General features: G+C 47.8%; 1 protein-coding gene across 2 annotated transcripts in view; it reads left to right on the top strand.

The window, feature by feature from the left end:
- LOC112672806 (SAP30 binding protein) overlaps window positions 1–25,436 on the top strand; it is a 36,068-nt gene that overhangs the window by 4,243 nt on the left and 6,389 nt on the right. Inside the window, exons 3-5 of one of the 2 annotated variants that reach the window (XM_025467993.3) lie at window positions 95–142; window positions 18,525–18,567; window positions 23,282–23,370. In XM_025467993.3, coding sequence (XP_025323778.1) covers window positions 95–142; window positions 18,525–18,567; window positions 23,282–23,370 — 180 coding nt within the window. The remainder of the gene's footprint in view (window positions 1–94; window positions 143–18,524; window positions 18,568–23,281; window positions 23,371–25,436) is intronic. The other variant, XM_025467994.3, reaches the window with a different exon arrangement.

The following is a 25,436-nucleotide window of genomic DNA, read 5'->3' as shown; positions in this document are numbered from 1 at the left end:
AGGCTGGGTACATTGCTCCAGACCCTAATTATGCATGTGAGAACTCTCAGGCCCGCTCCTTTAAGCTTAATCCTCTAAATTCTTTGTCTTGTAGGAAGATGACGATTCAGAGACTGAAAAACCTGAGGCTGATGACCCAAAGGTATTTGGTGTTGGCTGTGGTGGGGTGGCCGGAAGCAAATGAGGCGTTGTAACACTGTGGCTCGGTTCCTATGTCTGGACCTATGTTGGTCCAGCTAATGCACTGTACAAACGTGTACATTATCCGGGATGAAAGCAGGTTTCTAAAGAAAGGAGGTTACCATGGAGGGAGTCAGCCCTCAGGCAGCTTGGATTTCCAGCCTTGCAGCTAGTGCCATATCTTCAGACTAGAAAGGCAAGAGGCCTTGGCTGAGCATAGCAGCCTACCTGTGCTCTGCAGCGAGGTGAGCTTGGTGGGATCACTGCACCTGCAGGTGACTTAGATGTGGGAATGTTTCTCGAATCCAGGAGTGCCTTTTGTACTATTTAGTCCTCTAGAAGTGAGGAAGGACTATGAGAGAGGGTCTGAGAGAGTGAGGCCTCTCCCCAACTGTTGGAGAAGCTCCTCCTAATCCTTGTATCCCCAGGCTTGTGCCCATCCGCTTTTAGGTAAACAGTTGGTCTTTCTGAAACAACATCACCATTTCTGATATTTCCCTCCCGGTAGCAACTGGGAATGATTAGCATTTTCTGTCTGCTCCTTGACCTATTGTGATGATGGTTGAGACACCTACCCCCTTGTGTGAGGTAGGTTTGCTATACTGTATACTGAGCATCAGTACAACTGTGCCTGTTGAGGAAACATTCTTTAGGGAACAAACTTTTTTTTTTTTTTTTTTTAATTCTTGAGAGACACAGAGAGAGGGGCAGGGACATAGGCAGAGGGAGAAGCAGGCTCCCTGTGAGACTCAATCCCAGGACCCCACAATCATGACCTGAGCCAAAGGCAGACGCTCAACCGCTGAGCCACTCAGATGCCCCACAAACATTTCTTTTTCAAAGAGAAAGTCTAATTCCATCACTCCAGGCCTGGGGAATACAGGCCAAGTTTTGTGATTAAAAGTTGCTTTGAAACTAACTGAAGCCTTCAAGGCAACATAGTAGAACTTCGGAAAATTGTACCAAATTATAATCAAAACGGTAGTATATCCAAAAATATAGCATGAGCTGTTCCAAATTTGAGCTGATTCTGAGATTGGATCGAATTGTGTGCAACCATTGAAATAAGCCCATGAAAGGCTGTGGGATGATGCAAATAACACATTTACCAAGGAAGAAAGTTTGGGCACCAGTATGCAAAAGAGAGAACAAGTTTGAGCCCTAGGTACTGCAAATGCCACTCCATTCTATGTCAAGTAAGGAGCCCAGGCTTCACTCATCGGAGCATCCAAAGCTGAAGGGCAGACCTGTGGCTTAGGTCAAGGGTGACCGTACCTCTGCTTGGGCTTGCGGAATGAAGATGGCCAGTAGTGGTCTTCTGTCTTCATATTTGGGGTGTGGGGGCCTTAGAGCCCATGCACAAGATAAACCTGAGGAGCTGCCAAGTGCTGGAGCTTCAGTGTGGAGGGAGAGGAGGGTGTGTGGGCCCCCAGAGCCTTTGTGTGTACAGTAGCTGACCTTTGCCTAAAGCTGGAAGGCCTCCTGGGGAAGTTGGCTAGAGAAGTGAGGTACTTCGCTGTCACCCCTTCTGGAATACAGCAAGCTAAACAACAAATCCCCTGAGAACAAGGAAGGACAGCAGGGTTTAGGGGCGTGGGGGCAGAATTGGGAAGATTGTTAATGTGTCTTGTGCCCAGGTTTTCTCAGTACCGCGTGAATGTTGCAAAGACGGGTCATTTATACTTAGGCTTTGAGTGGTGTGCTTTACTGTATTTTATTCAGTCATTGGAACTTCAGGTCTGGTTGTGGAATGAGAAGTGTTCTGAAAGTTTCTGTTCTTGGGACAGAACACAGAATCTGCCCTGAAGGTGACTTGTAGTTCTTTTGGCAGATGAATGTGGAAGGGGCGAGCCAGAACTCTCTGGCTCAGATGTCCTTAGGTCCAAAACTCATGAATGTCCGTGGTATCTCCAAGGTCTGTAAACAGTCTTCTGGGCTCCCCATGCCTTAACCCTGGTGCTGGCTTCCTCTCCTGTCTGAGCTGGCATCAGACTGTCTTCAGGCAGCAGCCTCAGACCCCTCCCAACTCTCCCTCTATTCCTGAACTCTTCTGGAATACTTAATTGATTTTTAATATTTTACATTTTTTTAAAGATTTATTTGAGAGAGAGAGAAAGCTCCTGCATGCACGGGGAAGACAGAGGGAGGGAGACAGAGTCAACTGACTCAACGTGAGGCCCTGTCTCATGACCCCAAGATCACGACGTGAGCTGAAACCAAGAGTTGGACGCTTAACCAATTGCGCCTCCCAGGTGCCCCGACTATTAATGATATTTTTGAGTTCCAAATCTTGAGTTTTGAATATTTTTGCCTTAAGTATGTGAAGTTTCTAAAATAGGATATGTCACCAAATGGACTAGAGGTGTCATTTACTTTATTAGCAAAGAGATTGGTATCATAAACTATCTTTTCCACCAGATGGCATTCCTTCCTACTTTGGCTTTTTATATTATTTTTTTTTAATTTTTTTTTTTTTTATTTATGATAGTCACACACAGAGAGAGAGAGAGAGAGAGAGAGGCAGAGACATAGGCAGAGGGAGAAGCAGGCTCCATGCACCGGGAGCCCGACGTGGGATTCGATCCCGGGTCTCCAGGATCGCACCCTGGGCCAAAGGCAGGCACCAAACCGCTGCGCCACCCAGGGATCCCTATTATTATTATTTTAAAAGATTTTATTTACTTATTAGAGAGACAGAGCACAAGCGGGGGAGAGGCAGAGGGAAAAAGACAAGCAACTCCCCAAACAGTCCCACAACCCCAACCCTGAATCACTAACCTGAGCTGAAGTCATACACTCAATTGACTAAGCCACCCAGGTGCAGCCTCTTTGGCTTTTTAAAATCTGCTTTTGATTTTTTTACCACAGCAGTTCTCAAAACATTTTGGTGTGTTTAACACAGTTAAAAACCGAGGATCCCAAAGAGCTTCACTTCATTTTGGTTTTATCTATTACTGTTTACTATCGTAGAAGTTAAAACAAAAATTTGAAATATTTGGCATTTTTGAAATATCCATTAAACCCATTATATAAGGGATCCCTGGATGGCTCAGCGGTTTAGCGCCTGCCTTTGGCCCAGGACGCTATCCTGGAGTCCCAGGATGGAGTCCCACGTCGGGCTCCCTGCATGGAGCCTGCTTCTCCCTCTTCCTGTGTCTCTGCCTCTCTCTCTCTCTCATAAATTAATTAATTAATTAATTAATTAATTAAAAAATGAGTGAACCCATTATATATTAACATAAGTAACTATATTAGCAAAAAGTAACTATTTCTGAAACCCAAAAAAGTCAATGCAAAAACTGGCATTGTTTTGCCATTTTACGGGTGTCTTTAACGTCTAACGTCCACTTTGGTGGACAGCTAGGTTCTCACAACTGCCTCTTCGTTCAGTGTGTTGTGATGTTTTATTTTGGTTGAAGTGGTTGAAAAAAAATCTGGCTTTAGACACAGGTCATTGGAAAGAGGAGAAATTTTTTTTTAAAGATTTTATTTATTTATTCATGAGAGAGAGAGAGAAAGAGGCAGAGGGAGAAGCAGGCTCCCCACAGGGAATCCTGGGATCACACCCTGAGCTGAAGGCAGCTGAGCCACCCAGGCATCCCAAGGAGAAATATTTTAATAGCCCTCTAGGCGATTGATGATTGATTGTGGATCCAAGCAGTGATTTCCTAAAAAGTTACTCTCACCTTGGAATGTGAACTCTTTGTATTCTGCTTTATTCGAGTCCCCTCGGTGTGCCTGGCCCTCTGAATGGCTCTCTCATCCAGTCATGATATTCCATTCCACCTCAGGCAAAGTTGTTTCACTGAGTTGTGCAGATCTAGTGTTTGTTAATTACATTTGTTAATGACCTCACTAATCTCATCAGACAAGCCATTAAGTTTTGGGAAACTGCCCACTGTGGGGAATACACATTTTCCAAGATGCTTATTCTTACCTGATCTTGAATTTTATCATTACCAATAAATAGAGTTTTCCTTGATGTGACAGGCTTCATTTTTTAGAAAGTGTGTGCCAGCTACCCAAATCTGACCAACTGTAGTTGGTCTGTCAGCCATTCTTCCAAGTAAAAATGATGCTCTATGGAGAAAGCACCTAGATCAGCTTGTAATTCCCTCACCTAAGTGCTTTTCTTTGAGGTGTACAGAGGTGTTGATGCGACATCTCATATCAAACAAAATGCAAAAAAAAAAAAAAAAACGTGTACCCAAGGGTCAAGACTCAATAAGATTAATCATTTTAAGAAGGATATTCTTAAATGAAATTGGATTTTTTTTGTGATTGAGAGTATGCCTACATGGGCAGCCCGGTGGCTCAGCGATTTAGAGCCGCCTTTAGCCCAGGACCTGATCCTGGAGACCCAGGATCAAGTCCCACGTCAGTCTCCCTGCATGGATCCTGCTTCTCCCTCTGCCTGTGTCTCTGCCTCTCTCTGTGTGTGTCTCTCATAAATAAATAAATAAAATCTTAAAAAAAGAGAGAGAGAGAGAGAGTATGCCTACTGCTAAAACTCACTGTATCTGCCTTGATTTACTCCAAAGGGCCAGCTTTGTCCGCCCTTGCCCCTGTCAATGTACGCACAGTGAAAAGGCAAGGGATACCTTAATATTAGGGCAATAGTTTTGACCTTACAGACCCCCTGGGGTCCACAGATCAACTTTGAGAACCCCTATTTTTCAGAAACTAGACCTTTGGGTTGGGAATACTAAATAGGTGTTTGGTGACTGTTTGCATTGCTTTGGAAGTGTCCAGTGAGCTGTCAGCCATAGGGGGGCCTTGAGCTGCATTGAGGGGTAGAATATCCAGAGTAAGACGAGACAGCCCCAGGGTAGGAAGTTAAGGCTCTGGAGCCAGAGCTCTGTGTTGGAATGCCACCTTCCTTGGGGAAGTCTCTTAACCTCAGGGCTCGTCTCCCAGGAAACAAGCATCATAATAAAATATGCCTCATTTATTTAATGTGGATTAACTGAGTAAACGTGAACAGACAATTAGCTTAATGGTGTCTGGCATGTTGGTGTTTAGTGACGTTAGTTGCCACCACCAGTACGTCCCATGGCTCGCCTCCCAGGCTGGTCACTCTGTCATTGGGCCTGTCTGGGAATAGCGAATTCCACACGTTGAAACCGGAGAGCATTCAGAGGAGAGCAGTCCTAAATGTTGAAGAAACTAGAAACCACATGCCATGAGAAGCTAGGGAGCTAAGAGAAGCAACCGGGAAAGAGCCTGCAGTTGTGTCTGCTGTGTGAAGGTCTGGTCCAGGAGGGGAAGTGAGAGCCATGTGCAGAACTTGAAGCAACACACAAGAATTACAGGGGACACATTTGCTTCACAAGGTAGTGAGCTCCCTGCTTCTGGACCTTTTTCAGACAAGTTTTAAGAAAGCATTTGTCAAGAATGTCCTAGAGAAACATGGATTTGGACTAACCCCCCAAGTGGTGTCCTGGGAGGGGGCTTGGGCATTATGGATAATCAAAGTTGAGTATCCTTCTCTAACCTCACTTATTACCTGCTGACTTTGGAAAGTAAAAGTGTAGAATACAAAGACTGGGAATTGCCCTAGTTTTTATCAGTGATGTTTGGGGTTACCTCTGAGCACAAAGTTCCCCATTTGGGGGTTGGAGTAAGAAATGGTAACTCCAGATCCACCTCTGGGGGGAGCCCTTGGTCCTGACCCATCACCCTGGGGAGCCAAGATCGAGCTCTGGGGTGCTGAGTTTGCCCCTAACTAGAGAAAAGGAGGTGGCTGAGCATTCCGCGGGAAGCAGAATGCCTCAGCACTTGTGTTCCATCGCGTCTTTTTTCATCTAACTTCCAATTTTCTGGTCTCACCTCTGCAGTCAGCGGCCTGACTCAGATCTGATTACTCAACAGAAGGTGGCACTGCTGTCCTAGAAAAAAACAGACCGGAAGTGGCAGGCCTCTGCTCAGCTCTTTACTGTGTGGGGACAGGGGTGCCAGATGGCTTAAGTGTTTCCTCCATCTGTTTGCCCTTGGCATATGGGTTTCCTTTTCCCACTCTCCTTTGTCCGTGTTCTGTGTCGGCTACACTGGAACGTTTTCCCTTGTTTTTTTTCCCCTGCTCCCACAGTTCCTGTGGATGGAGGTATTTCCACTGGCTTACTGTCTCTGACCCGCCCTTCCGTTGAAAACAAACACGGGCATTGATGACCTGGCATGGAAAAGCTGGAGCGGCCCGCTGCCAGCTAACTGGGAGGGCTGGCTACACTTTTTGGGGTGGGATTGCCGGCCTCCCTGAGGTGCTGCAGTCCCAGCTTTGACCCAGGGAAAGAATCCTCTTGGCCCAAAAAGCAAACATCTGTCAAAACAAAATAGCATCTCTGGGTCAAGGAGGTGGCATCGGGTGGGAGAAAGTACAGTTCCGGCATTTTTTTAAAGGTGTGTATAACCCTAATTACATAAATTATTTCTTTTTTTTAAGATTTTATTTTATTTGAGAGAGAAAGAACTTGAGTCAGGGTGGGGAGGCAAAGGGAGGGAGAAACAGACTCCCTGAAGAGCAGCGAGCCCAACATGGGACTCCATCCCAGGACCCTGGGATCAGGACCTGAGTCGAAAGTAGACTCTTCACCACCTGAGCCACCCAGGTGCCCCCCCCCAAAAAAAACATTTTTGAGACTCTTTGACCCTGAAAATAGTGAGGAATTGTGGGGTCATTCCTTTGATCCAGGTTAGTGGACTTGGAGTCAGGAGACCTAGATTGAGCACTGGCTTGGCTCCCCTCCAGCTGTGGGACTACTGGCTCATGGCTACAGCTGCCTCAGTTCATCTGTAATGCCTCCTTTACCAGGTGATGTGACATGTGTAGACGTCCGGTCCATGGTCTAAAATGCAGTTGTTGGCAGCCAGTTTTAACAAAACTGGGTCTGGTTGGATGCCCTCATCCTGTAGGTCAGAAGTTACCACATTTTCTCGGTTCATGGCACCCTTGGTGTCTCAGGAATTTTTCACAGAACTCTCATAGGCCAAAAGAAATACCTCACAATTAGCTGCAAACAATCAACATTACTCTTCTCACAATTTGGTAGCCACTTGAGGTAAAGGTAACATGTGAATTTGTGTGGTATTTGATAGATGTTGAGTAATGCTGTTTTTCCCTTGAAATTAATTACTTTAGGGCAGTCCTGATGGCCTAGTGGTTTGGCGCCTCCTTCAGCCTGGGGTATGATCCTGGAGACCCGGGATCGAGTCCCACATCAGGCTCCCTGCATGGAGCCTGCTTCTCCCTCTGCCGGTGTCTCTGCCTCTCTCTCTCTCTGTGTCTCTCATGAATAAATAAAATCTTTAAAAAAAAAAAAAAAAAAAAAAAAAACAAGTGAAAATGATAAGGGCTTTTTAAAAAATTAATTATTTATTTATTTTGAGAGGAAGAGAGTGGAAGGGGGTGGGGGCAGAAGGAGAAAGAGAGTCCCAAACAGGCTCCACATCTAGTGCAGAGCTGCCCATCATGGGACTCGATCCCAGGACTCTGAGATCATGACCTGAGCCGAAATTAAGAGCCAGACTCTCAACTGACTGAGCCAGGCGCCCCTGCCTTGAAATTTTTAAATGTCATTTGTACCTTTGTGAGTTTGCTACAGTTCCTAACAGTTCCCAAACTGGCAGTTTAGGAACTGCGTTGGTAGATTGTCTCGGAGTTCCAGAACACTGGGACTTGGTAAGGTTCTCACCCTCCCCGGAGGCCTGGCTCAGCGTAGTGCGCAGTACAGTGACTGTACCTCACACACTTGAATTCCCTTAAGAAGGTCAAGTGTCTCAGTCACCATTTGTTATGAATTGGCTTGAAGTCTAGAGGAGGGATTTGTGATGGGTAGAGCTGACTCAGTAATCTCCTACTTCCTTTCCTGTCCTCTCCAGCCTCTCCCTGGACCCAGCATTATTATTGATCTTTTCAGGCTTCATTGATCTGGAGCCTGGAAACTGCCTATGGAGCTTGTTTCCGAGGAATTTGTTACTGACTACTGATTTTTAGGAAGAACTTTCAGGAGCCTACCAGCAATTGTACGTGGGCAGCACTTCCAGTTGAAATCCTTCATTCTGTTCATCGACCATTTAAGGAAAGAGACTCCAGAACGTGTTCTGGCTATAAATTGTAAAGAATACTTAAGAGGGACGGGCTCTGGGGCTCCTGGGTGGCACAGTTGGTTAAATGTATGATTCCTGGTTTCGGCTCAGGTTGTGATCGAGCCCCACATCGGACTCCGTGCTCAGTGCCGAGGCTGCTTGAGATTCTCTCTCTGCCCCTCTCTCCCATGTTCATTTTCTCTTCCTCTCCCTCTCTACCTCAAATAAATAAATTTTAAGGTGGGAAGGCAGGTTGTATGGTGTGGCATAGGAACCATGAGTCCCTTTCCAGCCTTCACGGTGGTTATTGTGTGCCTTTGCATTGTGAGCTTCCAGACAACCCATGCTTGTGGAATGTTCTGAGAATTATTTTTCAGGATAGTACAGCAGAGCTTATCTGTTAGAGCATAATGTAGACTTTTTCTTAGAAGTCTTTGACATCTGATGGGGTTATATGGTACGGTTTTTCTGGTGTTTATCCTATCAAGGTTTGTTTTTGTTTTTATTTTATTGCCAAATTATTACAGTAGCAGGAATTTAATATTTAGTTAAAATATTCCACAGTCCTGACAGTGCATTCATTTACATTCTTCTGTACTTTTTTTTTTTCTTCTGTACTTTTATGTTTGCCTATATAACAGCATATATAGTTTGCATCTAGTTTTGTTTCCAACTGAGTAATGAACATTTTCAGAACTAATAATGGGACACAAGTGAAAATTTAAAAGCTAAACACTTAAGAATCGAATGGGACTTGAGTTATATCTCAGTGAAACCGCTCTAAGAAAAAAAATTTTTGTCATTGTTTAAATACTATCAAAGGGGAATGATAAAAGGTTGAGATCCAGCTTTTATTTTAGGGGTGAGACCAGTCATTAGCACACTTTTCACATCAGTTCCCATAGCTCTTCTCAAATGAGCCAGCTAGAATAGAAACCAGAATTAGTACACTGTAGTAGCAAAAACTATTTTATGTTTAAAGTTGTTACTGAGTAAGATTGCATGTAAGCAATTTCTTTTTGATTAGACTCTCTGGACAGAACACATAGTGTACTCTTTATGTGGGTCAGAAGAAATAACTATCTATCTATCTATTTATTTATTTATTTATTTATTATAACTCGTTTTTTATTTTTTTTTTATTTTTTTTATTTTTTAATTTTTATTTATTTACTTATGATAGTCACAGAGAGAGAGAGAGGCAGAGACACAGGCAGAGGGAGAAGCAGGCTCCATGCATCGGGAGCCCGATATGGGATTCGATCCCGGGTCTCCAGGATCGTGCCCCGGGCCAAAAGCAGGCGCCAAACCGCTGCGCCACCCAGGGATCCCTATAACTCGTTTTTTAAAACTTGAGTTCTCCTCACAGTCCTCATGATCGTTCACCCGTTAAGGGAGGAGGGCTTAGTAGCAGTCAGAATTTGGTAGCATTCCTTCTGTAAGCTCCCAGGAAGTCTCTAGACTCAGGGCCAGGGGAGAACCCATCCCACCCGCTGTTAATATGATTAAGTCTTCAGTACCAGCCATTCCATTCAGGTCAACTCAGACATTACTCGCTGGAACACTGGGGACCCTTGAGCTCTTTCCCCTAATCGTTATAGTTAAAAGGTAACACTTCTGGCTGTCCTCTCCTTAAGTTGAGAGCTTAACTTCTTTGTTCTGTGACCTACTATGGAGTCATTCCTGGAAAGATATTTTTCCTCATTAGTTGTTGATGCTGGCTTTCCCCAGTGGTTGAACCAAAGGCTTCATAGAAACCGTTATTATCTGCCACTTCATAGTCTAGAGGGAGGATATTGGGAAGCAGTGTTACTAGGCTTTGGGTCAGATAGACTCGGGTTGCAGCATTGCTACTTCTGGGCGAGAAGCCACTTCATTGGATTTTGCCTCAGTTTAGTCCTCTATGAAATAGGAATAATTTTGTCTGCCTAATGGGGTTACTGGGAGGTTGGATGGTATGTGTTAGCTTCTAGTGTGGTGTTGTTCAGGGCGTGGGAGGGAGAATATGTACTTGGTCCCTCCATCTTGGTTTTGTCATTTTACCTTCCTCCATGTTCTGCCTCCTATACCTCATGATCCTTTGAGTGCTGATTAGGGAAAAGAAAAAAAAAAAAAAAAACTTAGAGCATGACTCACCTAGGACCAGAGAAGGAAATGGCCCTTGACCATTGCTGGATTGGGAGCCATCCACTCTGAACTTCTTGTTGGAAGTTGTAACGTGGCCTTTGAACTGTTGAGAATGCCTAGGCTGACTTAACATTCGAGTTTCCTTGCTCTCACCACGATGAACAGCCGGATGGCGTTCTTCAGTCCTCATGCTTTAACAAGGCAAGGGGTGCCCTTGCAGAAATAGGCATGGAATTTCATGGAAATGAAATGGTCATGGAATTTCCATGCTGGGGAGAACCCATCCCACCCCAGGCTGGGATCTGTAGTTCTAAGTGGTGATCCGATCATTTTAAGTGGTGATCTGATCTGAGTAACAGACAAGACAGAGATTGGGAGAGGGGGAGGGTGTAGGCTGTAGCTCTTTTGTAGAGGGAAGTAGCTCTTTTGTTGTCCAGATTGAATTCCAAGCTAGGTCCTTTGTCTAGCCACCTTCCAAAGAAGGCCTGGCTACATCTTTTTTTGTTTGTTTTTTTTTTTTTATTTATTTATGATAGTCACACAGAGAGAGAGAGGCAGAGACACAGGCAGAGGGAGAAGCAGGCTCCATGCACCTGGAGCCCGACGTGGGATTCAATCCCGGGTCTCCAGGATCGTGCCCTGGGCCAAAGGCAGGCCCAAACACCACTGCACCACCCAGGGATCCCCGGCCTGGCTACATCTTTTTTTTTTACATCTTAAGCTGAACACTGCTGGTAGAAATGTAATTGCTAGAAGTTGTGATCTCGTGCAGAGGAGAACAACCATTATTCTCCCTCTGACCCCCCCACCCCCACCCCTTGGCTCCACTGACCTGCCAGCAGGGCCTTCTTGACTGCACTTGCACCAAGTCAACTGAAGCTCAGACTCCCAGAAGCCTCACCCTGTTCCTTTGTGGTTCTTCAGCCAGAAGGAGCCCCTGCATGCCCAGTCGGCCCGCCTTCAGCAGTGCAAGCCCCAACATATTTCTCCCCTTCAGGCCCAGATGCCACAGATTACTAACCAAGGTGTGGCTGGGTGCCTCCTTCCCTAGTCAGGATTTATCTTTTTGAAACTCTGTGATGCAGAAAGCAAGCTGCCTGTCCTTCGGGATCCAGCACTTCCCACCCTCATTCTGTGTTCTAATCCTTGTCCCTTGAAACGATGCTGTGCTAAGATTTTGTTCATTTGCATTCCTAACTTTGGAGTTAAGTAAATGTTTTCTAAACCGTGCTTTAAAGGTACTGGCTTTGCTTCTGGACCTGTAAATCGTTAATTCTTCTTCCTGCCAGTATGTAGATGGCAGCCAGTTCACCTTTCCAGTCTCCTGGCTTTCTGGCATACGTTACTTTTGTCCTACATGTTAATCTTAACACCTCAGTTTGGTGGCTGACCTCTCAGTTGGGATAATGCTATTGTAATTTGGTGACCATGTTGAGTTGTGTCAGAAAGACTTCACTTTTCTGCCCTCAGACTCACAAAGCTATTTCCTATGTCTTTGTCTGACTCCAAGCCCTTCCACCCTGCCCCAAATAACAACTTGAAGTATAGAAACACTTTTTATTGGAAAACCTTTAAGAAAAAAATGCAACCTGACCCACTACTGAAGGCTTAATTCAAATTCTTTTTTTTTTTTTTTAAGATTTTTAAATTTATTCATTGAGAGAGGTCAGGGGGCAGAAGGAGAGGAAGAAGCAGACTCCCTGCTGAGCAGGGAGCCCAATATGGGGCTTGATCTCAGGACACCAGAATCATAACCTGAGCTGAAGACAGATGCTTAACCAACTGAGCCACCCAGGCATCCCTTAACTCAAATTTTTTATGTAAGATGATCTCTATACCCAAACACAGACACCCCAGGTATAAGAGGGAGGAATGGAATGGCCCTCTTCAAACAATTTGTACTACTTTCAAGAAGCTCAGAGTCTTCAGATGTCTTGAATCAAATATGAGATTATACTTGGAATAGTCAGATAACAAAGTCTCTCCTTTGGAATGGCTCCTGGCCAGAGCCTTGCATTTACGTTGAAGTCTGGTTGGTTCCATGTGACAGAGCATCAGCACCACGTTGAGCAATATTGGCTTTGTTGAGCTAAGTTTTTCAGATAGGGAAAAGAAAGTCTTTTCCTCTTCAGTCTGCAAGGCCAGGTTGAGAGCTAGCTTAATTTGTCTTAGCGGATGCCTGTTTAACCCTTCCCTATAGAAACCTCTGCTTGGGGAACTGAGCCTTCCTGTCAGTAAGCTGGGAGTATAGGTGAGTCCTTTGGATCCAAAGTGGCCCCACCAACTTCCGCCCATTTTTCTGATAAGTTGACTGTTTCCATCCCCAGGCCGGCAGTGTGCCATGGCAGTGACCCAATCCTGGCCAACAGGATACAACTGAAGGAAATGTGCTGGTGACGGGCTTTCTCCAAGGCTCCCCTGTGTGTGTGTTAGGATAAAACAGGGCATAGACACTGGGCGTCTATGACATGGAGGGCTGTCCTGTGCAGCATGGGGATCAGTGACTTCTGCTGAGCCTTGGGGTTACTGATAGTCCTCACTATGCCTCATCCTTGCCCGTTAAATCACAGTAATTTTTTTCGGGAGCTTGGAGGTATTTTGACAGAAGTTCCAGAATTGCTGCTTCTTGGCAACCCGAAGTGGCTCACACATTCATCTCATCTTGATGCCTTCAAGGGGCTTCCTAGGCATACTTATCATTTTGGAAACTGCAGTGCTGTCCGCCCACACTTCATGGTACTGTCTGAGAATCAGATGGTCTCCTTGAAGTGCTTAGCATAACACAATTAATTCCCTGAGATTGAGTTGCCCATTGTTTGGCCCACTGCCTGGTATACAATAAATGCTCGATAAATGATCTATGGATAAGTAAATGAGTTAACTATATAATAATTATTTTTGTTTTGGGATTAGGAGTGACAAGCTAGATTTTTTTTTTTTTAATTCAGTATTGATGCCCCCGCCACCTTCTTCTGCCTGTCTCTCATCAGCTTTTTGTCGCCAAGTCTGGCCTCTTTCTTAGTCCATCTCTGCTGCCTCCCTGTCTGGCATTGAGTCGCACATTGACACTAACTGTGGACTTAAATAGGTCCAGAGTCTGGGGGCGGGGGGAACCGGGCTGAGGAATGGACCACTGGCCCATTAGAAAGGAGAGTGTCTCTACATATGTGTGTGTGTGTTTCATCAATGTTGAGCAATGTTTAAGCACCTGTTGTGGGCATGGCACTAACCTGCAGGTGCTGGGAGCATAGTGTTAACTAAGATAGAGCCCAGAATAGAGCAAATGTCCTCATCAGCTGGGTGGGAGTGGGGTGGAAGAAGACTTCCTGGAGCTGAGGACTGAGGCCTCAGTGAGGCTTACTTGCAGCAAGAATAGGGAGGATGTGTTCCAGGGAGCGGGCTTTCCCCAGGCCCTGGTGCGGCTCTGTGCTGGGAGGAGGAGGCTGACATGGCTGCAGGGAGTCCCCCAGGGCCTCGAGCCCCAGAGAGGAATCATTGCTAAGTGAGATTTCACCAGGACTTAATAACTACTTGGCCAGTCCCAGATCTGAGAGAATTGAAGGTTTGGAAGGCATTGTTTTACTAATCTGCGTCCCCGGCTGCCACCCTACTTTTAAGAAGCAAGATTACGTCATTTATCAGAAAATGTACAGTCTGTAGCATTCTTCCCCAGCAGTGGGGAGAGGCTGCCCTCTGCCCTCTTCTCAGAGTGCTCTCTCTGAGCCTAAGCTCCCAAAGCTGGGCCGAAAAAGCCACGTTTAGGTTGGACAGAATCCAGCTGCTGGAGGCTGCATTGCTTTGTCTCCATTTGGACACTGGGCCCTTGAGCGTGCTTTGTGAGGCTGGCTCTGGGACGGATTGATGGAGTATTGTTGGCTGTAAATAAACCTCCATTCTCACGACCAGGATCTGGTACTTCTCTGCTGAGCAAATCCTCCCAGCTCAAATGGCCGCTTATCCCACGTCATGGAGCCATATTGTGTCTGCTTCCTTCCTCTGATCAGAAGCAGTTTCTGAGTAGCTGGACTTTTTTGTGTTCTCTGCAGAGGGAACCACATTCCAGGTTCTACAGTCCCTGAGAACAGGGTTTCTGTCATGGCTGCTGCCTTCTTATGGGTCTCAGACACAGTTGATTAAGGAACCAAAGTTGGGCGGGTTCAGATCTCTGACTTCATGGCCATCCTCTGGGCTGCTGTGGCCACTTTGTGTCCTGGTGCCCCGGTTGGTGAGGCTTTAAGCTCAGGAGGAGCCTCGGGAGGTTAGAGGAGTGCACAGTCAGCCAGGGAGACCTTGCCACAGAATTGGTGTCTTTGACCAGCTCAGCACTCATTTCCCGTGTTCTCACTTGGCTTCTTCAGGAGTTGTGTGTTTTTATTTTTCATGTCTTCATTGGACTTGAACTAGACAGCTGAGGTGGTTTACCTGGTCTTTTCCCCTAGGACCTGTTAGATGAGATGCTTTGTTTTCACCTTCCCGGTGAACTGCCGGGGAGCCCCTCAGCCTGCCACACCTGAAGGCCATGCACTGTCACCTCCAGGTCTGTGCAGGTTTCTGGACATGCCTCCTGGTTGGGTTCCATGCCTCCTGCCTGGGTTCAGGACTTTGACCAACTGAGAATATCCACCTGGAGGCCAGGGGGATGGATTCCTACAAGTCAAGACAGGGACCCCCGTGGGTTCCAAAACACCACCTTGGGGGAAGAAAAGGAACAGTGGCTTCTTGTTGCTTTTTACTTGTATCCTCCTAACTGTTCCTTTCAGCCTCCTTAAGGGGATAGAGAGAATCTATGGCAGGTTTGTATAGCCATTGTCCTGAACCACTGGCAGTTTAATAATGTGAATCTTTCATCTCTCTCCTTAGCTCTGTCATATGAAATACTTCATCAGATGTTTTTCATGGGTGGTTTCCAAAATAACTACCATGGGTGCTTGGTTCATTTTGTACTGAATTCCTGGTATCTGAGGCATGACTGGGAGGAGAAGGGTGTCTTTCTAGGTCTTTGTATTGAGTGTGGACCACCTGTCCCCAGGCCTGTCTTCCCAACTGAGGCTGCTTTCATTGGATGAAATTTACCTCAAGGGACAGTTGAGGGTAAATGGTCCCAAAAAGCATCTTTGGGGTATTTGACAGTCATCCTCTCTGATCTCAGCAGACCTACCAACTCTCCTTCATTGCTGACCTTTCTTCAGCATCGTTTGAAGTCCTCGGCTCATTCCCCTTTGAAGAACACTGATGTATGGCACCAGGCCCTTCACGTAGGGCATAACTGAGCATACTTGTAATGCTCAGGGCAAGAGGTGGGATTAAACTGCTTTTGGATTCAAAAGAACGTCGGTTGTTGGCTTCTTTGGGGGCATCTTGGCCAGGAGTTCCACAGGCTCACACCCCAGCTTATTCATGTCAGAGGACAGAATTACATTCTAAAATCTAACAAGGTGTGGCCACCAGGAGGCACAGATTCCCATTGTTTCATTGTCCATGCCTAGGAGTCCGGTAGGTGGCTGTGACAGGGAGGAGGAGGATCTGAACAACCACAGATTCCAAAGTCTTTCCAGGAGACCTTTGTGAAAACCTCTGTGGTTTCCAGTCCTTCCAGTTCATGGTGGCTCATTTATATATTCAGTTTTTAGGATTCTCTTAAGGCAAAAGAATCTTCTTGCACTTCGAGTTGGGTCCATGGTTCATAGGTTGGTGCTTTGCATGGAGGGATCAGGGAGCTGAATTCCTCTGCAGTGATGGGGAGTGGGGGTTGTTTCTGGGGATGTTGGGTTTGGGGTTGAGTAAGAGTCCATAGCTCCATGGGGCCTGAGTATGCCCTGGACACGCCCCACCCATGTATGTGCATGTGCGCATGCCTGTGCATGGTAAGAATAAAAAAAAAAAGCAGAGCTGTTGGCAAATTGAAACCAACTATCAACTTTATCACTTTTTGTGTTTGTGTAGAAAGATTATTTTGAAAGAATGAGGAACCAAGCCAAAAAAGGAAAGACTGAAAGAAGAGAGAACACCTTCCTGTTGGTGGTTTTGCCCTAACATTGCCTTTCTCCCTGAGATGTGACTAAACATCCTCAGCTGAGCCAGGAGAGGACCTTGTGAAATGTGGGAATCCCCACCCCACCTCACTGGGGGCACAGGCTGCTTGGAGGCCCCCGGGATAGCTCACAGCCTTTCTTTCACCCTTCCCAAGGAACCCTCAAGAGAACAAGTATTTTCCCTTGAGAAGAGACAGGTTTGGTAACTGCGTTTCCTTGTCCCTCTGGGGTAGGCCGGGTAGGATTCCCACTTGGCCATCTTGCCTCCTTCTTGGGGCCAGCTGAGGGGCTGGTGCCCTGCTGTGCTTTGGGAAGGAGCCCCCAGGGGGCCTTTGAATGGTTAAGGTCAGTCCTCAGAATACCAGCCAACTGGTCTGGAAAGGGAGGGGAGGTAGAATGTACCCACAATCTTGTGCTGATGTTTTCTCACAATTAGCACCCAGAAAGCTGTCCCCTAGAGGGAATATTTAAGGACCTCTTACAGTCTTCGCATTTTGTTGCTGCCACACTCTTTTTAACACTGGTTCCTTTGGAGTCACTGCTACAAAGGGATTCTTGTGGGGCTGCTGGAGACGGGCACTCTCTGTAGACCAGCTGATTGATGATCAACCTGAATTTGGCACAGCACTCCTCAGGCATGGCTCCCAACCCTCTGTTCCCTAGCGCAGGCCTGCCTCCCCTCTGCCCACCTGACTGGCAGGGGATGGAGTAAGGACTGGAGGAGATGGGTTGCTAAGCAGCCGGGCCTGGAGGATAGGCCCATCCAGGTTGAATGAATAGCTGCAGTGTTCAGAAGAGTGAGGGGTTTGGGCCTGTCCCAGAGTTGGGAGGGACTTTTTGGGGAAGCAGGCTAAGAACTACTACTCTGCTCTTGGCATGGAGCCATCGCACAGGAGGGCTTTTGGTGGCTGCCTGGCACCTTCCTTTCTGAAGTGTTAATTCTGATGTAACATCTCTTCGTGTAAGTGGAGTACACAGAGGTCTGCAGCTGTGTCCATGTGCCCATTTTACTTTGTTCCAGAATTGTTACTGTCTTGTCTCCTCCCCCACCAACCAAAGGAGAAAGAAATAAGATCCAGCAGCTTGTTGTGAGCACAGCTTCTGCCACTTTGCTCATTAGCATGTCGTGGCACTTGAGACCTCCTGATCTGACTGTGTGTAAGGGGCCGGATGTCCCCCCCCGCCAGATGGGGAAGACAGGTGTGTTGTTGTTCTTGGGCATTTGGGACGATGGAAGCAAGGGAAGGCCTCCCCACTGCCTGGGCTTGCGACGGGAGCTGGGACCGGAGCCTTCTCCGGGTGAATTTGGTTAGGTGAAGCACTTACTCTGAGCTTTGAAATACAGAGCAAATCCAGAAAAACGTCTGATAAGAAACCTTTGCTTTTAAAAGTTTCTGCACCCGGCCGTCGCTGAAGGACCTGTAGAAGTGGGTGTTGCAGGGCAGAAGTTTGCGTTAAGGATCAGAGAAAGCTTTTTCTTTGGAGAGATATAAAGCCAATGTAAAGCGCCAAGAGGTGAGCCAGGAGAGAAGCTGCCCTGTGCCAGGGCCGTCCTGGGGCCTGGTTCAGTCCCTTATTAACGGCCCAGTACCTGCCTGCTCCAGGGTTCCAGGAGCTAGCCCCTTATATAAAGTCTCCCTTTTTTGCTTAAACTGAAAGTAAGAAAAATCTCTTGGAAGCAGATAGTCTTTTGTGCTTTAGTCTTGCTAGTCTTATGTTACAAAGTTGCCACATTTTGCTTCCTCAGTACTGGGTAGGGGTGGCTGACCAGGCCCCATGGAGACAGCAGGCAGGGTCCAGGTGTACAGGTGACAGGTGGCTGGCATTTGCTCTCCTTGGCATCGGTAGGTACTGGTCCTTGCTGGGGGCTGTGGAGGAGGGATTGAAGTGGGCATCTGGACCATCTTGGCTGCTCTGATGAGGAAGGGGGTGTAGGAGGTTCAGGGGCCCCAGAAGGCCCCCAGAGCACCAGCTCACTCTTAGGTTCCTTGTGTTGCCTGCACCTTTTCTCCTCCCTTAAAATCCTTAGTGGTTTCAGTGAAGAGAGGAACTGAGGGTTAGGAGTCCCAGGCTTACCTCTTTGTATTTGTCTCTCGTTTACAGGATAATCCCGAAGTAGAAAAGCGAGATCCTCAGGAATTAGTTGGTAAGTACCCCAGGGGGAGCCTCAGGGGCAGATCTCTGAGCCTTGCCCAGAGCGAACTGGCTTCCAGCCATGCCCAGGCCTGCCACTGCCTGGGGCTTCTCTCTGCTTCAGCCAAGGCCACTGTTCTGCTGAGAGCCTTCTCTTCATGTGCTCTCTCAGGGCCTTTGGCATTTCCTAAGATGTCTGAGTAAGACACCCAGGGAACAATTCTTCTTTGAAAATCGGATTCATGGTGCATTTCATTGGGCTCTGGTCAGTTGCCAATGTTGTCAAGATGGATTGAGGGCCCCCTCCAGCTGGGAGCGTTCCCCTTGTGCCCTAGGCCTGTCCTCTGTCCTTGTACGCCCCCGCCCTGTTTTGCTGGCATATTCCTATGCTCAAGGAGCAAACATGTGGCCTCTGCTGGCACTTCACTTTGTCGCCAAGAGGGAACATGCCTCGTACATAGCCCCAGAGTCTAGGGCCTTTTGTGACTTGGGAGGGCAGGGCAGTTATGTTTGAAAAAATGGCACACATGTCATACCATTCCTGTGCTAACTCCAGCCTCCTCATCCTTTTTAGAAAGTCCCTCAACTCTTAGTTTGGTCATGGACTTTGTTTTTTTTTTTCTTTTAATTTTTATTTATTTATGATAGTCACAGAGAGAGAGAGAGGCAGAGACATAGGCAGAGGGAGAAGCAGGCTCCATGCACCGGGAGCCCGACGTGGGATTTGATCCTGGGTCTCCAGGATCGCGCCCTGGGCCAAAGGCAGGCGCCAAACTGCTACGCCACCCAGGGATCCCCTGGTCATGGACTTTGTAACAGCTCTGCCAACACCTGTCCCAACCTCACGGAGAGGATGACCCTCCCTCCCTGTAGTGACTGAGCAGGGGTCCTGCTTATCCGGGCTTTGCTTCAAAGGTAGACGACAAAACCTACACCTGTGCTTCCAGATGGAGGCTTTGTGGCTTGCAGCCCCTTGGACCTGTCCTGTTTTTGGACAGGATCCTTTCATGGGATGTGGGAGGTTGGGGAACCATTCTGGTTTCCCTAACTAAAAGAATGGAAAATTGTTTCATTACATTTGTTTTCTGAGGAAGGCTTGGGTAGGAACAAACCACAATGAATAGCCCAGACCCTCAGCAGGATTCTGCCTTTATCCCCAAGTGTGAGTTTTTCAAATCCTATAAAAATCAGAATTTTCCTAGACCTTAGCATTCACTCCTTAGAAAAATGGCACTCAGAGGATGCGCTGGTCTGCTTTGCAGAGGAAGCAGAGCAAAGCCTCCTGCAAGCAGGGCAGACCGATTCCTCCCTTGGCCTCAGGCAAGCAGCATTTGACTTACTTCACTATAGTTTTGCCTTTTTTAGAATTTCATAAAAATCAGGATTTCTCAGCCATGGCACCCTTGACATTTTTAGCTAGATAATTCCTTGTGGCAGGACTGGCCTGTGTTTGACACGAAATTTTAGCATCCTCCGTCTCAGGATGCTCCTAGCTCTCCCCTCCCTCTACCAGATGTAACAGGGGAAAAATGTTTCTAGACATTGCCAGGGATCCCTGGGTGGCGCAGCGGTTTGGCGCCTGCCTTTGGCCCAGGGCGCGATCCTGGAGACCCAGGATCGAATCCCACGTCGGGCTCCCGGTGCATGGAGCCTGCTTCTCCCTCTGTCTGTGTCACTGCCTCTCTCTCTCTCTGTGACTATCATAAATAAATAAAAAAAATTAAAAAAAAAAGATAGACATTGCCAAACATCCCCTCAGGGCCCCAGGGAGCATAATTGCCCCCCCCTTTCCCGTTGAGAACCATGGATAGAATTGAAATTATCACCTTATTTTTTTGTCTGGCTTCTTTCACATACCATATATTTTTGAGATCATTCCATGTTATTGGGCATATCCATAGTTTCATTTTATTGCTCAGTATATTCTTTCACTGGGATTACCCCCATCCATAATTTCTGTCTCCATTCACCACAGTAGGTCTTAAAGCCTCATACTCTTATATCCTCCTACGTATTTCTCACTGACGAGGTAATAATTGAGCTCTGTCTGAACTCAGCTCCTTTTGTTAGTCACTCTGGAGATAGGACTCTTGGATTGCTCCCCAGATATGGGCAGGATTTTCATATGTGTAGACAGCCGCAGGTTTAATGGAGCAGATGAAAGCAGAGAAGCCGACTCATGGGTCTCTCCAGCACTGTGGCCACTTGACAGAGCTGAATGCACATGCCCTGCAGATGCCCCACTGATGCCCCGTGGTCATGCCTGGAACAGTGGCCTGGGGTGGTAAGCCAGTTGGATTCTCCGTGGGTCTGGTGAACCAGAAAGCACGCCACTGCTTCCTGCTCCCAGCCCCACAGTACCCACTGCGCGATCCCCCCCGCCTTGGGCACTCCTTACTCCCCACCATTACGTAACCCCAGCTGACTAGCTGCTCGGCTCAGATTCATACCTGGCAGCTATGGATACCATGACTGTTTCCTGGCTTGGGTGTGCACAGAGGATGAATCACCAAGATAGACTTCTCAGATCCTGAGTACAGCTGGCCTTCTAGAATGCCCCCAGCACACCCAAGAGCAGTTACAGTACCTGGAGCTGCGCCAAGTACCTGGACACATTTCTCCACGAATTTCCTAGGAAAACAGTTTGAGGCTTTGTGGCTGCTCAAATAACCATTTATGTGGGTTTGTGTCTTCTACTTCAAATCATGCTGGGACTTAGGAAAGAGAATCACTGAAATATTGCTCCAGGAAGCTATGGGAAAATTTTTACCTAATTTTCTGACTGGCCCTTCACTTGCCAGTTACTTTGTAGGAATTCTTTTGTTCCTAACCCAGGAGCTCTAAAGGGGCTCTCCCTTGCTGTCACGCTGTATACCACTGGAGCTTTAGTGTGGTTGGGTTGCTGAGCAACGGCATCACACCCTGTTTTTCTAAAAGGCTTTCCTGGCAAATGCCAAAGGGCATTCTTTGTCTCTCTGTCATGTACACATCTACTCTCCACCCCAAGGGAGTGCTTCACCCTCCATGTGCCCAGAACCTACCCAGTCTCTCCTTGCTTTTGCCCTCCAGAAATAACAAGTACCAGCTCGCCCTGGCCAGTTCCACTCTCAGCTGGCCTCTGCAGCCTGCTTGGACCTCAGGCTGAGAACCCCAGTCTCTCCCAGGGCTGAGAAGACTGAGGAAGTCAAGATGAGACTTGAACTCCAGCCAGATGTGGGTGCCATCATTGGTTCAGGAGTCAGGAGATGGAAGGGACCAGGCAAAGAGGAGCATGGGGTCCCCTGGGGGAAACTGCTTCTGAGCTGCACTGGTCCAGGACAGGATCCTCGCCCTCACCAAAAGTGGCAGGTCTAGTGCTCTGCGGTTGTGGCATACCCAGTGAGAACCCGCTGCCGACCGTGGGAGTTGGCACAGGCAGCATGTGGAGACTCTGCCCCCACCTTGGGCTTTGCAGTGTACGCAGGTGTGTTTTGCAGCAACAGAGATTGGCAAAGCCCCCGGAGCCATATCCTCAGCCCTGAGTTCTTTATCATCGTAGTGAGACTCTGAGTAGAGATCAAAGTACCTTATCTGCTAAGAAAATATTAACCCAGCACAAGGAGAGAAGAAGGCAAGGCTGTGCTAGGTTCTCACCAGACAGTCCAGGTAGCCTCTCAGGGCTAAGAAATAGTGGCCTGGAGCCTGGCACACAGTGGCTACCCAGTAAGTACTTGCTGGGTGTTACTGGTGCTGTTTTGTTCATTCTTTCCCTTCATCCTGCCCCACCCCTCTCCGCCTGCTGTTTGCTCACTGTATGGTCCTTTTCATGAGAGAATGTTTTAAAGAGCACGGACAGAACCTTTTAACAAACGATGCATTGTCTGAGTGATCCAGAGCATACTCTACAGGCCCAGGGTGGCCAGAGGCTACAGCAAAAAGAACAGAGAATGCAGCATCTTGGGTGGGCAGTGGCAGATCTCTGAGGGGATTACCCCTTGAGAGTTGTGATTCTTCACCCCAGAATCAGACCTTTTGTTTCCAAGAATAAGGTGGACCAAAAGGACGGTTGATTGGTTTATTTTTGAAAGACAATAGCTAATAACACAGGTAATTTTTTTTTAATACCATTTATGCACAAGGCAGTTTTTAATGTTTTGAATCCCAGAGCCTAGGGGGAACCCTGAACTCTTTCTCCTCTTATCTTGGGTAGGATGAGAAGGATAACAGTAGAGTCCTGGGAGGGTGTCATAGGAATGTAGGGGAGCGGGGGGGGGGGGGGCGTTGAGGGGTGGGCTAGAGGGCTAGAGCTGGTTCACATTGTGAGCTGGTGGTGCTCCTCTTTTCCTGGGCCTGGGTCCAGCAACAAGAGCATTGGTACCGTAGAAACTGACACATGCTGCAAATCATAGCTCTTTCCCTGCCGCCCCCCCCAAAGCAGGTTGTTAAATATTTACCAGCATACCTCAAACAGACCCTTTCCTGAAAAGTTTGCTGCTGGGATGCAGGAAACCACATTCTTGACACTTGTCCCCTCTGCCTGAACAACTCTTCCACCTACTTGGCACACGCTGGCTCCTTCTGGTCATTTGACCTCAACTCCGATGACAGAGAAGCCACTCTGAGCACCGTTTTACTGTTTCATAGCCTTTCCCTCTCCCTGAAAAGATCTGATGTGCCTTTTTTAAACTATCCATGTTTAGCCCCTGCCACCCAACATACATCAACAGAGTTCTTCTGTTCTCTCACAGCCTCCTTTTCTGAAAGAGTCCGGAACATGTCACCTGATGAAATCAAGATCCCGCCCGAACCCCCTGGCAGGTGTTCGAACCACTTACAAGTAAGTGTAGAGCTTGGCCGCCACAGCCCATCCTGTGTGGGGGAGAAGGCCTGGTCAGGTGTCCGGTTTGGTGTGACTTTAAGCCTTCTGTCAAAGAAACAGGCCGGTGGGCAGGAGCTCACATGTCCGGCTTACCTGTCAGGAGGTTGCTCTGAGCCCACTGCCAGCCTCTGCCTTACCTGTCAGGAGGTAGCTCTGAGCCCACTGCCAGCCTCTGCCACATTACCTGGTGTGCTGTTCTAACAGGACCCCAAGCTCATCCTCAGTGGGGTCCTGAGCCTAGGCAGAGAAAATACCATGATTTTCTGCAGTGAGCCAGTGGGGAACTCCTCTAAGAAACAGAGGGACCATTAGAATGGAAAAGAGATTATAGAAGTGTAAATACACAAGTATTAATGCACCTGAGATTCCTGTCCTCCTCTCCTGACAAAACTGCATAGACTTAGCCGGAGGTTTTGAAATCCCAAGGATTTGGAGCATTTAATGCAGTTACTCCCTTGGGAGCAGGGCCTCAGGGGGCAGCTGGGGCTTGCAACTCCTTTTTTTTTTTTTTTTTTTTTTAATTTATTTATTTGTTTATTCATTCGAGAGAGGCAGAGACATAGGCAGAGGGAGAAGCAGACTCCCTCTGGGGAGCCCGATACAGAGCTCCATCCCAGGACCCCTGGATCATGACGTGAACCAGAGGCAGATGCTCAACCACTGAGCCATCCAGGCCTCCTGGCTCCTTTTCAGCAGCTCTGATTGTTTCTCCTTAGCCTTCTGCAGGTTCCCCTGTGGGTAGAACCTTGTGACAGACACTGGGGCTGACACCCAAGGTTGCCCACTACCCGGTCCACCAACTCTGCCTTTGATCCCATAGGTTCTGCTGGCACCTCTGGCCACACCACAGCCCCAGGGAATCATCCTAATGGATGGATGACTAAGGGAACCTGGGGCAGCGGAATGCATCTGGCTGGGCAGGACTGGGGGCACAGTGCAGGTCCTCTTCCTTTCCCAAGGAAGTTTCCCAAGTCTCCTCCCTTGGCAGAGCTGTCCACCCGTCAGCGTAGCACCTCACCTCCCTGCCAGGCAACAAGCCACAGCCTGTAAGGAGTCCAGCAATCTGCCAGAGATACCCAGCTTTCTCAGCCTTTCAGTTCAGTGTCTTTCTCATTTTTAGATCCTCCTAATGGTAGAAACCATGACATTAAGTGAACACTTTAGTTGACCTGAAATGGGAAAACCCATCTGATGGCCCAGGGAACCCAGCAAAGTAATCTGTAAGATACAGGTCGGCCTCGTTTCACCAAGCCTTCTGTGTGAGGCTTCCTTGCTTTGCCCTTGAAGAGAGAACGTTGAAGGTTGCCACTCTTGGTCGCCTCTCCCCTGGCAAATGTATTATAGACCTCTCTCTGCACTTCAGTGCTTCCTCTGGCCAGTCTCTGCAGAAAGATTCGGCCTTCTGACAAAGGGAGTGGATCACCTCTCCTGATGTTCCTCAAAGGGCGTTACACAGGATTTCCAGCCCTGCCCACCTCCTCTTGCAGGTGAAGAGTGACCCAAGTGTTTTCCTTCTGGAGAGTTTGTGCATTTAGCCGCCACTAGTGGGGGAGGCTGCAGAGAGAACCTTGCCCTGGGCCAGCCCCAGCCTTGCTGGGTAAGACTGCTCCTCCTCAGAAGCGGCTCTGCCCCGAGACTCAGGTTTCTGCAGCCTCTTTCTGTGCTGGGTGGTATGGATGCCATCTTCTGCCCATTTCATCTCTGTGGGCCTTGAGAAACCTGTGGGACTGGCCGGGCTCCTGCCAGGTGATTCTCCTCTTGCCCATCAAAAGCCAAACCAGGGGATCCCTGGGTGGCTCAGCGGTTTGGCGCCTGCCTTTGACCCAGGGCGCAATCAAGTCCCAGTATCAAGTCCTGCATCTGGCTCCTGGCATGGAGCCTGAAGTCTTTAAAAGAAAAAAAAGCCAGAGCAGGGATCTGCGGTTGGGGTGGGGGGAGGTTTAATGAGATGGGCTCTTGACCCCCCACAGTGCCTCTTAATAAAGTCATGGGGATTGGCCATCTATGAGCCTCCCTACAAAGGA

The sequence above is a fragment of the Canis lupus genome, chromosome 9, assembly GCF_003254725.2.
Source record: "Canis lupus dingo isolate Sandy chromosome 9, ASM325472v2, whole genome shotgun sequence".
Lineage (NCBI taxonomy): Eukaryota > Metazoa > Chordata > Mammalia > Carnivora > Canidae > Canis > Canis lupus.
The sequence above is the reverse complement of the archived record's forward strand: the minus strand, read 5'-3'. Positions and strand labels throughout refer to the sequence as shown.